Below are 12,064 nucleotides of genomic sequence, written 5' to 3' on the forward strand. Positions count from 1 at the left end.
TAGATGTCCCAATTGTGGGATGAATAAACTCCAATCTAGTCTCGTCTAAAATAATTATTCATGGAGGATGTGGAACAGCTGCTTTCACACTTATTGTCTAAATCACCTTCAAGGTGTTTATTATATTAAATGAATCGTTTAAGCTCTCCAGTTCCTGAGTGGAATGGACTGGTTCAGATCTTATTCAGCTCAGATTCTGGTGTGAATCAAGGCTTGGCTCTTTCTGGATGTGGAGCAGATCAGGTCCGGTTCCTGGTCTGGAGGTTCTGACAGGATCTGATCTGGTCTAGATCAGGTCCAGATTTGTGGGGGACTCCGAGGGGGGCTGATGAGATGTAAATATGAGAATGTCTCTGTGGGGCTCCGACTGAGAAACAATCAGCTGTAATTAGCTGTTCCACCTGCAGCGGGTCCCTCATCTTGCAGATAATCACACACACACACACACACACACACACACACACACACACACACACACACACACACACACACACACACACACACACACACACACACACACACACACACACACACACGTGAGACAAGAAAGAAAAAAACGTTTGTTTCTTCTCCGTCACCGAAAGCACAAATGCACCAAACACACCTCCGCCCTGCAGACGCGGCGGATCGTCATCAGAGTGGAAACGACCCGCTGAACACACTCAGGTGTGAATCCTGTCATCAAACCACCTCCTCCATCTGTCCACATCTCAACCCTCTGATTAAACCCCCTCCCTCCTCCTCTGTGCTGTCGAAAGGTCCACCTGGTGTGTATCCCTGACCTTTCTGTGTCTCAGACTCGTATCACAAGGTTTGATGGTCACATCGAGGACGCCAGGGTCAGATATGACCGATCGTGGACCAGGTTGGGGATGTGGATTAGGTCAAGATCACAGTTTACCTGGACCTGGATCAGGGCTGGTTATTATTTAATTACTGGCCACTTGGTGACCCTGGACTCGTCCATCGTCACTACCGTTGTCTGCATGGCGTCAGTTTGAAGAACAGAGAAGTAACTTCCTCTAGACCTAGTTAGAAGACGCCAAGTTGCTCTTTCTGATTCTCCAGTCTCCTCCCAGTGGGACAAGATTGATAAACCTCTGCTAGATGACCACCAGGGGGCGTCCTGATCAGATGAAGCTCCTCATCACTCCTCTCTTGAAGCTGGAGGTCCTCATCTGACCTGCTTGTTGTCTTGTCTGGGTCAGTACTGGAACAGGCCTGTTGATCTCTCACGGATCAGATGGAGTTCCGGTCTTGATGGCACCGGATTATAAATCAATACACATTCCTGACTGTGAACCCACATTATCTTATCTTTACACGACCACGGTGATCAGAGCCACTGCAAAGGTCGCTTTTTCTCATGCAGCTCCCAAGGTGGAAGTTTTCTATTCATCGCGGCGGTGGTGCCCCGTTCTTCTGCTCATGAGTAACAAACATGGCAGCCTCCAGAGGGTGTTGAGTCCCAGTCCGTGTTCTACTTTTATCGTCCATATTGGTAGTTTTATAGTTGAGATTCTCCCCGTCTGTCCATAGGAATGTCGGGCACTCTCCATCGGGCTAGCGTTGGCAGCGTATTGTTCTCTGCGTGTGGTTTCATTACGAAAACAACCAACAGCGCCACCTTGTGGCCCGGAATGCTAATTTAATCATTTTCAGTGTTTCTGCTGTTGCTGTGTAAATAGAGATATGCCAGAAACAAATTGTTACCGTTGTCTATTCAAAGTGCAGGGGTTATAAGCTGAGAACAAATCTGTTCTAATTTCTTAGAATCAACGATGGAGAAGTGGTGGAACTTTAAAAAATAAACTGTGCTTCCTTTTCTATATTCCTGAGTTATTTATTGGAGCTGTGAAAGGAATAAAGTTCCCTCACACACTCAATTACATCATCCTCACTTGATGTTTGATTGTATCTGATGATAAACTCAAACAAAGACGAGGTGTTTCCATGACGATCACGCAAGAAACATGTGATCAGCTGACGCTCAGCAAGAGCCCCCCCCCCCACCAAACACACACACACCTAGATTTATTAAGATCTCACACTACTGTGCGAGAGCGTGACTATTTGTGGACTGATAATGAGTGCGAGGAGGCGAGGAGGCGAGGAGGCGAGGTGGAGGAGCGTGGAGTTGGTGTCAGCAAGCGCCATGAAGATGTGAGAAGACGACGGTCGGAGAGACGAGTAGTGAACGAGTGGCGACACGCTCGGTTCATCACGGAGAGGAAGGCAGGAGATGCTGCTTCTGTGTTCGGTGACAACCCGTCGATTTTCACCACATCCATTCTACAAATGTATATATTCATACTAAAGACTCGGTGAACACTGTCAGACAAAGTGTCTTCGACACATGCTCAGTACATGGACGTTGCGCAAAAAAACACAACATCAGCTAATAATTTGATTTTTTTACAGAAAGTAAACAGCCAACTTTAACATCTTTATTTTTTAATTCTTGACACATATTGTTGATTCAGCTACATTTTTTCATCACCTTCACTTCACAGATAGAAACACTTCCAAAAATAAAGTTCCCGGAAACAGTCTTCATGCTGTCACAATAAAAGTCGTCACCATTTCATTACCATAAGTACTCCACATGGATCTAAAAAGAAAAAAGAAAAAAAGAAAGAAAGAAAAACATCACCATGGAAACGCCGAAGAACATTTATGAATTCACTGATTTTATGCCTCTGGGCAGCGATATGGGCAGTAATCCGCTTAACAACCACCAAAGTAAGAGTCCACATATTTAAAACTTTGGAAAAAGGGGTCCGCAGGTTGCAAACTTTCAAAACAAGACTCGTTAGGCCCGGTTTGAGTCCGACGTGTTAAGTTAGTGGTGAACAGTTTGTGAGTGAAAATCTGCTGCGTTCGTGAGCAGCGACGCCCCGACCGGCTTCACATCCGGCAGCAGAGCAGCTTGTGAAAGACGTTCCTGAACTCGGCGTTGAAGGCGGTGTAGATGATGGGGTTGACGGCGCTGTTGACGTAGCCGAGCCACGTCACGATGGAGATGAGGGTCGGGCCGATGTCGCAGGACTGACACGACACTTTGGTGACGTGCACGACGAAGAACGGCGTCCAACAGGCCAGAAACACACCTGAGACACACAGGGAGCGGCTTTTACAAACAAGCGATTAAACACAATCAAGTTGGTGCTCAATTTAAGCAATTCAGGAGATTTATCACATAATTTTCTCAGACTTCTGTAACTTTTTTTTTTTTTTCCTGCTTTGCCACATTCTGTGCAGGTTTGTGTCCAGACTGAGTCCGGATCAGGACTTTTAGTTTGAAATTCATATGAATCAAGTTTACAGATCAGATCAGGATGAGGTCTTCATTATATTTGAATGCGATCTGGAGCATATTCCAATTTTGGTCAAATCTGAATCTGACCGGGAACGAACAGCTTCGCCTTTGGATTAAACCTGAATGAGAAGCGCTATTAGGACTGAACTTGTGTCCAGATTGGGTTCATGTCAGATCCGGATTGTCTCCAGATCATGTCTGAGGTCAGATGGGAGAGACGAGATCTAAATCTCATCTTGGTTATGTTTCGTGCAGAGACTGCTGGAGGCGACGGCGCGCTACTGTGCATGCGCAACTCTCTAATGCAATGAAATGAATAAATGGAATGATTTGAATGGATTTGCTTTCTCTGTTCTTTGAACATAATGAGAAGGGTTTGCAAAGACTCATAATGAAATTCACGGAACTCAATTTCTTCAGGCTGTTTCAGTGTGTTGAACGTGCCTGGTGTGAAGTAAAGTGGTTTCCACGGAGATGGGCAGTTTCTATTTTTACTACGATCCTCACAGCTTCACATGGCGATACAGTAAAACCAGGAGAACCATTGGTGGAGAGGAGAGACGACCAGCTGAGAGAAAACTCCCAGAAATCTCCTGTTTAAGAGTGAAGAGTGGAGAGTTTTTCTCTGAGGAAGAGGACAAAGAGATGATCTCATCCAGGATTTACCCCTATTTTGCTTTACCTTAATGTCGGGTTCTAATCTTTATTGTATTGTTGGCTGACCCTCAAATCACCTTATCCTGAGTTGACTGACTGAGCTGCACGTCCTCCACCTGGTCCATCCTTTGAGCTGTATCCCAGCTCGTTGTTTCTACTAAGCCTCCAACCAGAAGGCAACCAAGATGCATCCCAATAACATGCCTGAATCACTTTTCAGAGGTCCTTTCAAGATGTGAAGACTTAACAGCTCAACTCTGAGCTTCAAACGCCTGAAACTGCAAAGAGGCTTGCTTTCCTCATGTGCCCGTCACACCTTCAATCGAAGAGTGACCATGAGCCACCCCAGTCACAAGAGTTGCAACTCCACTTTCAGCTTCCAACATCTCAATTTGTCGGGAAAGATGAGATCGCCACCGTTTGACGAGGATGTATCCCAATCAGATGCTTTAACCACCTCAATGGGCTCCTCTGAATATGGGCATTCCACTCTCATCAACCTGTCAAGGAATACGCTGCTACACCTTCAACTGATGATGACATGGAAGCACCTGGCTTCGACACTTCTCAACAGGTAGTGAACTGAACAGGCTTCAATGCTGCCATGGGACAGAGGCAGGTGGAGAGTTTGACTGGGGCGGTATAACTGTCAAATGATAAATGCAGGCGGTGTCAGAAAGCTTAGCACTGGGACAACTGGCTTGTCGTGGCTGTTTCTTCATAGCGACGTCGCTTCTCGAACCTTCATTGTGAGCTCTTCATATCATTGTGAAGCAGAATTCACCAAGCGTTGGATTTCTCACCCACCAATATGGAACCTGAGCTTGGAATTAGACCAGTTCGCTGGTGACATGTTGTTGCGATAGTAATAGGCGTCTTTCCTGAAGAAGTGCCACTTCAATGTGAGCGGCGACCAGGAGACTTCCCAATCCCACGCCTGAACCATTTCAGTCAGCTCACTCTGAAGGTGGAAACGCAGCTTCACTCTTTTCAACCTCTCGTGAACGTGAGCTCATCACCATCCTGACAGGTGAGGTATCACAGCACCTGATATAGTTTCAAGATGAGGCGGTCAGGTGGCATCCAATGTAGAAGTCTGAACCATCCGAACTCTTTGAAAGCTGAAGAGTAGCATCTTGCATTTAGCTCTGTCGACTTTCCAAGAAGCATTCAGTCAGATGCTGGAATCCCCTCAAGAGGCTTCTAAATACGGAATCACAGCTTTGAAATCTTCAATCTGTCATGAACTGCGAGGACTGCTACTCTATGAAGAAAGATCTTGAATGCCTACGACACCTTTAATGGGAGGAGAACCAGAACAACAACCATGACAGCAAATCGGATTTATTGCAGTTGCATCGAAATGAATGACAGGTGTACATTCTAAAACGATTGTCAGCGCATCAGAAACTGGTGGATTTCTGTAATTTCAACTGTTATTTCATCCTTTATGCTCGGTGTGTCTAAGTTAGGTCATCTGGATGAGGAGTTTGTAACAGTTTATATATCAGATACTCACCAACGACAACAGGCAAGACCTTCATGGCTTTCCTCTCACGGCCGCTGACCCGGCTGCTCTTGCTGTTCCTCCGTCCTCTTTTGGTGGCATTGCTCTTCAGGCCGTTCTGTTTTTGGCCACCGCCCTCCCTCCTGTCTGTGACCTCACCGTCCGAGACGCTGTCCATTTGCGTCGTCATCGGGTCGCTCTCCGCCGCCACTGCCGTATCCAGGTGGTTCTCTGTCTCTGGTGTCGCCGTGGGCGTCGCCATCGAGAGGGTGGATGGCGACGTGGGGCTCAGTGCGACCGGTGTCGTGTACACCACCTTCTCTCGACTTCCGCCAGTCGTGGTTTTGGCACGCCGGAGAGCCGAGCTGAGACGTAAGGACAGAGCCCGGCGGCTGGGCCGGGCCGGCTGGGACCGGCTGCGGCCACTCCACCGCCGCAAGCCCCGGAACATCCAGTAATACAGGAAGAGCATAACGGGACAAGGCACGAAGAAGGAACACACCGAGGAATACACCACAAAGCGATCGTCCTCCAGTTTGCACACGGTGGGGTCTCGATCCGGGACCTGGTTGAGCCCAAAGATCACCGGGCTCGCCACGCCCAGTGAGAGCACCCAGGTGGCGGCGATGAGAGCCAGCTGACGAATGCTGAACTGGTTCCGGTTGTACTTCAGCGGAACGACAACAGCGATGTACCTGGAAGACACAGGAAGTAAGGAGGTGTTCACATTCATGTTGCGCAGACTTTTTTCAGAACAAAAATCAAAAAACTAACGTGAGTCCTCACTTTGCTCTGGTTTACTTTGTTCAACAAAAATACAAAAAAAGGCATTGTGGAATTTCTCAAGTCTTCTCTTCATTCTACAAAGTGTCTTGTTCCAATTTAATTTCACGTTTGTAATTGTAATTTTACCAAACTTAGAGAAGGCGAAGATTCTGACCATCCCTATGCCCAAGTTTAGAAACAATTCTCGAAAGTTTCTCAGCGATAGCCAAATATCTTGTTATCCTTGTTAACAGTAGACTCGCCAGCTGAGACCGATAAGACGCATTGAGAGATGTCAGAAAGCCTCAAGGCCTTCTGAAACCACCCAAAGGTGTAACACCTGAAAGAGTCTCAGACAACAACTGCAAATTACCCAAAAGATGCAAAACACTAACATCCCAGTTGCATTATGGTATACTATAAATACACAAAAGAATTATACTGGAGCAATTCTTTTATTGAAGGTAAAAATATTCTTAAAAACATACTCTCCAAGATGCCCAAATATGTTTCAATAAAACCTCTCTAAAAGATGCCTTACAAGATGTCTGAAATGCAAAGAAAAACCTAAGAAGCAAACAAAGTAAAAACAAATAATCTGATGACTGATGGCTAAAGACTGTCAAACTGACATCTAAAAGATTTCCTGAAAAGAAAACAACCCAAAAGATGCTGATTTCTAAAAATATAACCCATAAAATACATGCCTGTGAGACGAGCAAACTGTTATGTACAGGATTCTCTAAAAAAAACTTCAGATAAGACATCTAAAATACAACTATCAAACACACCAAAAATATGCCTGAGGGCCTGTACGATGATGAATAAGAACATTCTCAGCATATGTTACAAAAAAAAAAAAAAAAAAAAAAAGATCCAACAAGACACTCAAAGTGATGCCCAAAAGACATCTCAGAGATGTCTGGGGAACGCTCCTCGTCTCATGTGGTCCGTGTCTTTTCTATGTTAACTGTGTGTGTGTGTGGACACACGTGCAGCAATCAAAGGATCGACCAGCAGACGACCTCGGATCAATAACTCATTCAGATCCTGTTGAGCCGCAGCCTCCTCCTGATTATCTCTGGGGGGGTTTTGTCGGCAGCTCAGGAGTTTTATCAGCGATGCGTTGACGGCAGCAGTGTGTGGTCCTTGAATGGAGGGGCTGATAAAAATACTTCCGCCGCCCGCCGTCTCCGTCCTGTTTGACTCACTCGGCTGTTTCGTCACATTCCCTCCACACTCTGAAAGCTGTCGCTCGGCTCCATTAGCAGCTGCCATCGACTGGCGCGTTATCGCTCGGCATCAAGGCGCTAACACAACGGCTGTGTATCAAACACACGGCTGATAATCTTTTCTCAGCTTGGTGACCTCAGACAGAGATCACGATGTAAACGTGGTTAATGGGCGGAAGTTCCACCCACAAAAACCATCGATATGCACACTTTCTTTACAGGGAGTTAACACTGATTATCGCCTGTCAGATTGAGGGCGACTGCTCACCTGTCCACGCTGATGGCGCACAGGTTCAGGATGGAGGCGGTGCACAGCATCACGTCCATCGTCATCAGCGCGTCGCACACGTATGTGCTCAACGTCCAGATCCCCCCGAGGAACTGGGCAGAGACAGAGTCCACCTGATCACTGAGCGAGCCCTAACAGGCAATAGGGTCCGACAGGTAATAGGTTCTAACAGGTCCTAACAGGTCCTAACGCTCTCCGACAGGTAGCACTTTCCGACAGGTAACAGGTCCTAACAGGTCCTGACAGGTAAGAAGCGGGTACTAATAGGGAGCAAGTTCCTACAGGAAACAGGTCCCAGCAGGTAGCATGTTCTGACAGGTTAACGAGTCCTAACAGGTAACGCGATTCCTAAGATAGCAAGCCCTAACAGGTAACAGGGTCCAACGGGTAATAGGTCCTAACAAGTCCTAACAGGTCCTAACGCGTAACGCTCTCCGACAGGTAGCACGTTCCAACAGGTAACAGGTCCTAACAGGTCCTGACAGGTAACAAGTGGGTACTAATGGGTAGCAAGTTCCGACAGGTAACAGGTCCTAGCAGGTAGCATGTTCTGACAGGTTAACGAGTCCTAACAGGCAACGTGATTCCTAAGATAACAGGTTCTAACAGGCAACAGGGTCCGACAGGTAATCGATCCTGAAAACAGTAACACGTCCTGGCCTGCCCTCACCTCAGAGTAAACAAACAGCGGCAGCACGAGCACGGCGAGCAGCAGGTCGGCCACCGCCAGGCTGATGATGAAGTAGTTGGTGGCGGTCTTCAGGGAGCGCTCGGTGAGCACGCTCAGACACACCAGGACGTTTCCCAGGATGATGACGAGGATCAGCGGGACGCCGAGGACCAGGGCCAGGTAGTTGTAGTCCCTCGGCTCCGGCTCACCTGGAGGGCCGCCAGGTGTCACGTTGTCCATGATGGAGGCCCCGAACGCAGCCGCCGGGCTCCGCTCAACATCTGGAACCGGCACAGACGCAGCGATCAAAGGAACTGCTAGAATTTATAAGTACTTAGAGTATTCGAAGGATCTAACGACCCACCTTGCTGTTACCTGTCCCAGGTGCTCGGTCGGGTGTGTGTCTCTACAGGCGCAGTGTGTCGGCTTCAAGTTATTCTCCTCACACGTCATCTTCAGGTGCGCTGCTGGTTATTAGTCGGTTCTTCTCACTGTAAACAAACATATTCATCTCCTGGATTGATCTGAATATCTTCGGTTAACACATTGGCTTTTCAATGTGGAAAACGGAAACACAATAAATGGATCGTCATGTCCAAGGACAAACGACGCATTGGACATCGGTTTATTTGTTTGCCTGAAACAAACATTTGAAATAAACTTACCTGTCCGCTCCTGAGCGGCTTTTTAATTTAATTAAATGCGGCGACAGTTTCTGTTTCAGAAACGTTTCCTATTTATACGGTAATGTTGTGAAAACGATGTCCGTATACACAGAAACGGCAAAAAATGATAATGATGTAGTCAGTATGCCGGGCCACAAGATGGCACTGTTGGTTGTTTTTGCAATGAAACCACATACACACACACACACACGTCGTGTACATCGACGGAATGAAAGTTTTCCGTTTCGGGTCCAATCTGGTCGGTCAAGGTTTGGTCCCGCCCCATTTGTCGTCTGCACAGCGACAGGAGCCCCGACGACGAACGAGCCAATCAGCAGGAGGGTTGCCGAGGCCGAACGGCGGCCCGACGTCGTGAAGTGCGCTCGGAACAATCCACTGCTTGATCAGCGTCGTCCGTTATTGTTTGGTGAAGTGTTTCCTCTCGGACCGAATCGCATCACGGAGCGGCTCTCATCCTGGTGCGCTCCGGCGTTACCATGGCGCCCGGATCACATGTAAACGCACAGAAAAATCACACAGCGACGCGCCGGTTTGAACACAAAAGCAGCTCATTAACGGAGAGGAAGTGCTCGGACCGTCGCACAAACTTATTGTTTCACCCAACAGGTCGATAAACTGCCCGGAAACCGTTTCTATTTTAAAGTCAATGACAATGAAATGTAACTAGTTAGATCAGTTAAAAAGCAACCGGTCACTTGGTAAAAGCTTCTTGTAATGTGCTGTGTTTTTGTGACACATACATTGAGCTGTTCTCTTATTTGATCAGTTACAGCTTGCTTTTCTTATTTTATTTGATTAACTAATTAATTATCCTTCTTAATCATTCTCTATTATGCCTTTTATGCATCACTCTTTGCCCACGTAATTGCCCCTCGGGGATAAACAAGGTTTTTTTTTTCTGATTCTGATTCTGACAGTTCAAAAGTGGGGATACTTTAATAGTTACAAAAATTAAAAAAATATAATTACCTGGGAAAGTTTGGTTGATTAGTTCATGATTACAGATATTATATAATAATGTGGAAAGGAAAAAAAAAGATTAATTCCACATCTGACCATTTTTTTCTTTAATTTGTTTTTCTCTTCTGCCTCTTGCTGCTAAAAATAAGACTGTGGCTCCACTGGACTATTATTATAATGAGTATTTATGGTATTCTGCACAATTGATGCTCTCTTTTTTTCTGTCCTTTCAGCAGACGCTCACACTGTGTGTGTGTGTGTGTGTGCGTGTGTGTGTGTGTGTGTGTGTGTTCATAACAAGCTGTGTTGTGATCTGCACTCGCAAACACACATCCACAGGAGCTGAATCTTGTTGCAGCTCATCCGTCATGAGGCGACAGCAGACACGAAGCCGTCTGGACTCGTAAAGGAAGAGAAATCTCACTTCGCAAACCTGAGAGCGCGAGAGATTCATTCCGCTGGTCCTCGTCTGCCACTTCCATAGAAACAGACGTCGTTTTCAAAACATTGCCACGTAAACTCAAAACTGTTCTGAAACGAAAAACACAAAAATGATGTGTTTTCACTTGAAGCGTGGTCGTGTAAATGGGGCTTTAGCAGTTAGCTTTAGCATTCGCATTACTAAAACTCCATCCAGTAAAGAGCAGCTATGTTACTATTTGAATGACCTGTAGTTTACCGGAATAGAGCATCTTCCTCCCTCTAACTGATGCGACTTCATATAATCCAGATTGTAGAGCATCTTCCTCCACGAATTGATGTATATTCAATTTATATTTGGATTATACAGTAGAGCATCTGCCCGCAATACCGAGGAAATGGACTTAAAGAAATACTTCATTTTTCAGTGAGACCGTCAATCAGTTCCAGCAGAGGAGTCGACTCGCAGGATGCTGGAGATAATTCGGATTTGTTGACATGGATGGGGATTCGTCACGAATCAGGTCTGCTTCATTGTCTCTAAAATAACAACCAAGGAGGAGGCGGACAAGTTACCCCCCCCCCCCGGCGACGCCATGGAAACGGACCTGCAGACGACCACCCCTCTCGAGGTGTGTACGAGTTAATCAGAGCGTGTCACTTTGGAGGAGGTACTTAACCAGGTGAGGGGCTGGGGCCTCGCCCGGCGCCGCCGAAAGACCTGTCTGTCACGTTGACGTGTGCAGCTGAAGGTTCCCGCTGTCGACAAGCAGGTGGCTTCCTTTCATTCCCCGAGCCTCACCGTCGGCCGTAACATTAGGACCACCTGCCTCTGACCGTGGAGGCCTCCCTTCCTGCACGCCACTACTCCTCTGAGGGTTTTCTCTGGGGTCATTCTGAGTCCTGTACGGAGTCGTTGCGGAATAGACTACTTGGCTCCCGCACATCCCGACGATGGTCCGCACCTCAAACTGGACACGTCGTTCCACAAACCGGTTTCAAACGTGTCCAGATCTAGTCCCAAATATGGACAAATGTGAAAAGTCAGTCCGAAATTCAGCAGAAATGAGTTAAAAGGGGTTGAAGTCGATCTCAAAAATCACAATCCCAGCCTCCATCTCAGACCAAGTCAAAAGTCTGAAAACAACATGGAATCAGGCTGAAATAATTTTGGGAAAAAAAACCTGAAATCATCGTGGAATCAAGCTGAAATCCAGGTGAAAGCTCCATGGAATCGCTCTAAAAGCGCTTGTTCATCAACCTGAAATCATCGTGGGAGCATAACAACATGGAATCAACCCGAAATCATCATCAGCTTAGCCTGTAATCAATCCGAGATCAATATTTATTCAAGCTGAAAGAGTCATGGAATCAACCGAGGATCAACTTAGATTAAGCATGAAAACAACATGAAATTTCACATGGACCTGGAAACATTGTGGACTCAAGATGAAATCAATGTGGAATCAGGTTGAAATCATTATAGAATGAAGCTGACATCCATGTGAGCCCTCCATGAATTCAAGGAAATCAACATGAAAACCCACTTTCATTTATGT

General features: G+C 46.6%; 1 protein-coding gene across 1 annotated transcript; it reads right to left on the minus strand.

The window, feature by feature from the left end:
* Positions 1-2,907: 2,907 nt before the first annotated feature.
* Positions 2,908-8,688, minus strand: drd4-rs (dopamine receptor D4 related sequence; the record flags this gene model as incomplete). The annotated part of the gene is made up of 4 exons (XM_080518559.1): positions 8,440-8,688; positions 7,749-7,861; positions 5,496-6,178; positions 2,908-3,110 (listed from the first exon to the last, which is right to left on the minus strand). The coding sequence occupies exons 1-4, from the start codon at positions 8,677-8,679 to the stop codon at positions 2,908-2,910; spliced, it is 1,239 nt and encodes a 412-aa protein (XP_080374685.1). The 5' UTR covers positions 8,680-8,688.
* Between the last annotated feature and the right edge of the window lie 3,376 nt (positions 8,689-12,064).

Source organism: Blennius ocellaris (assembly GCF_963422515.1).
Source record: "Blennius ocellaris genome assembly, chromosome: 22".
In the NCBI taxonomy this organism is placed as follows: domain Eukaryota; kingdom Metazoa; phylum Chordata; class Actinopteri; order Blenniiformes; family Blenniidae; genus Blennius; species Blennius ocellaris.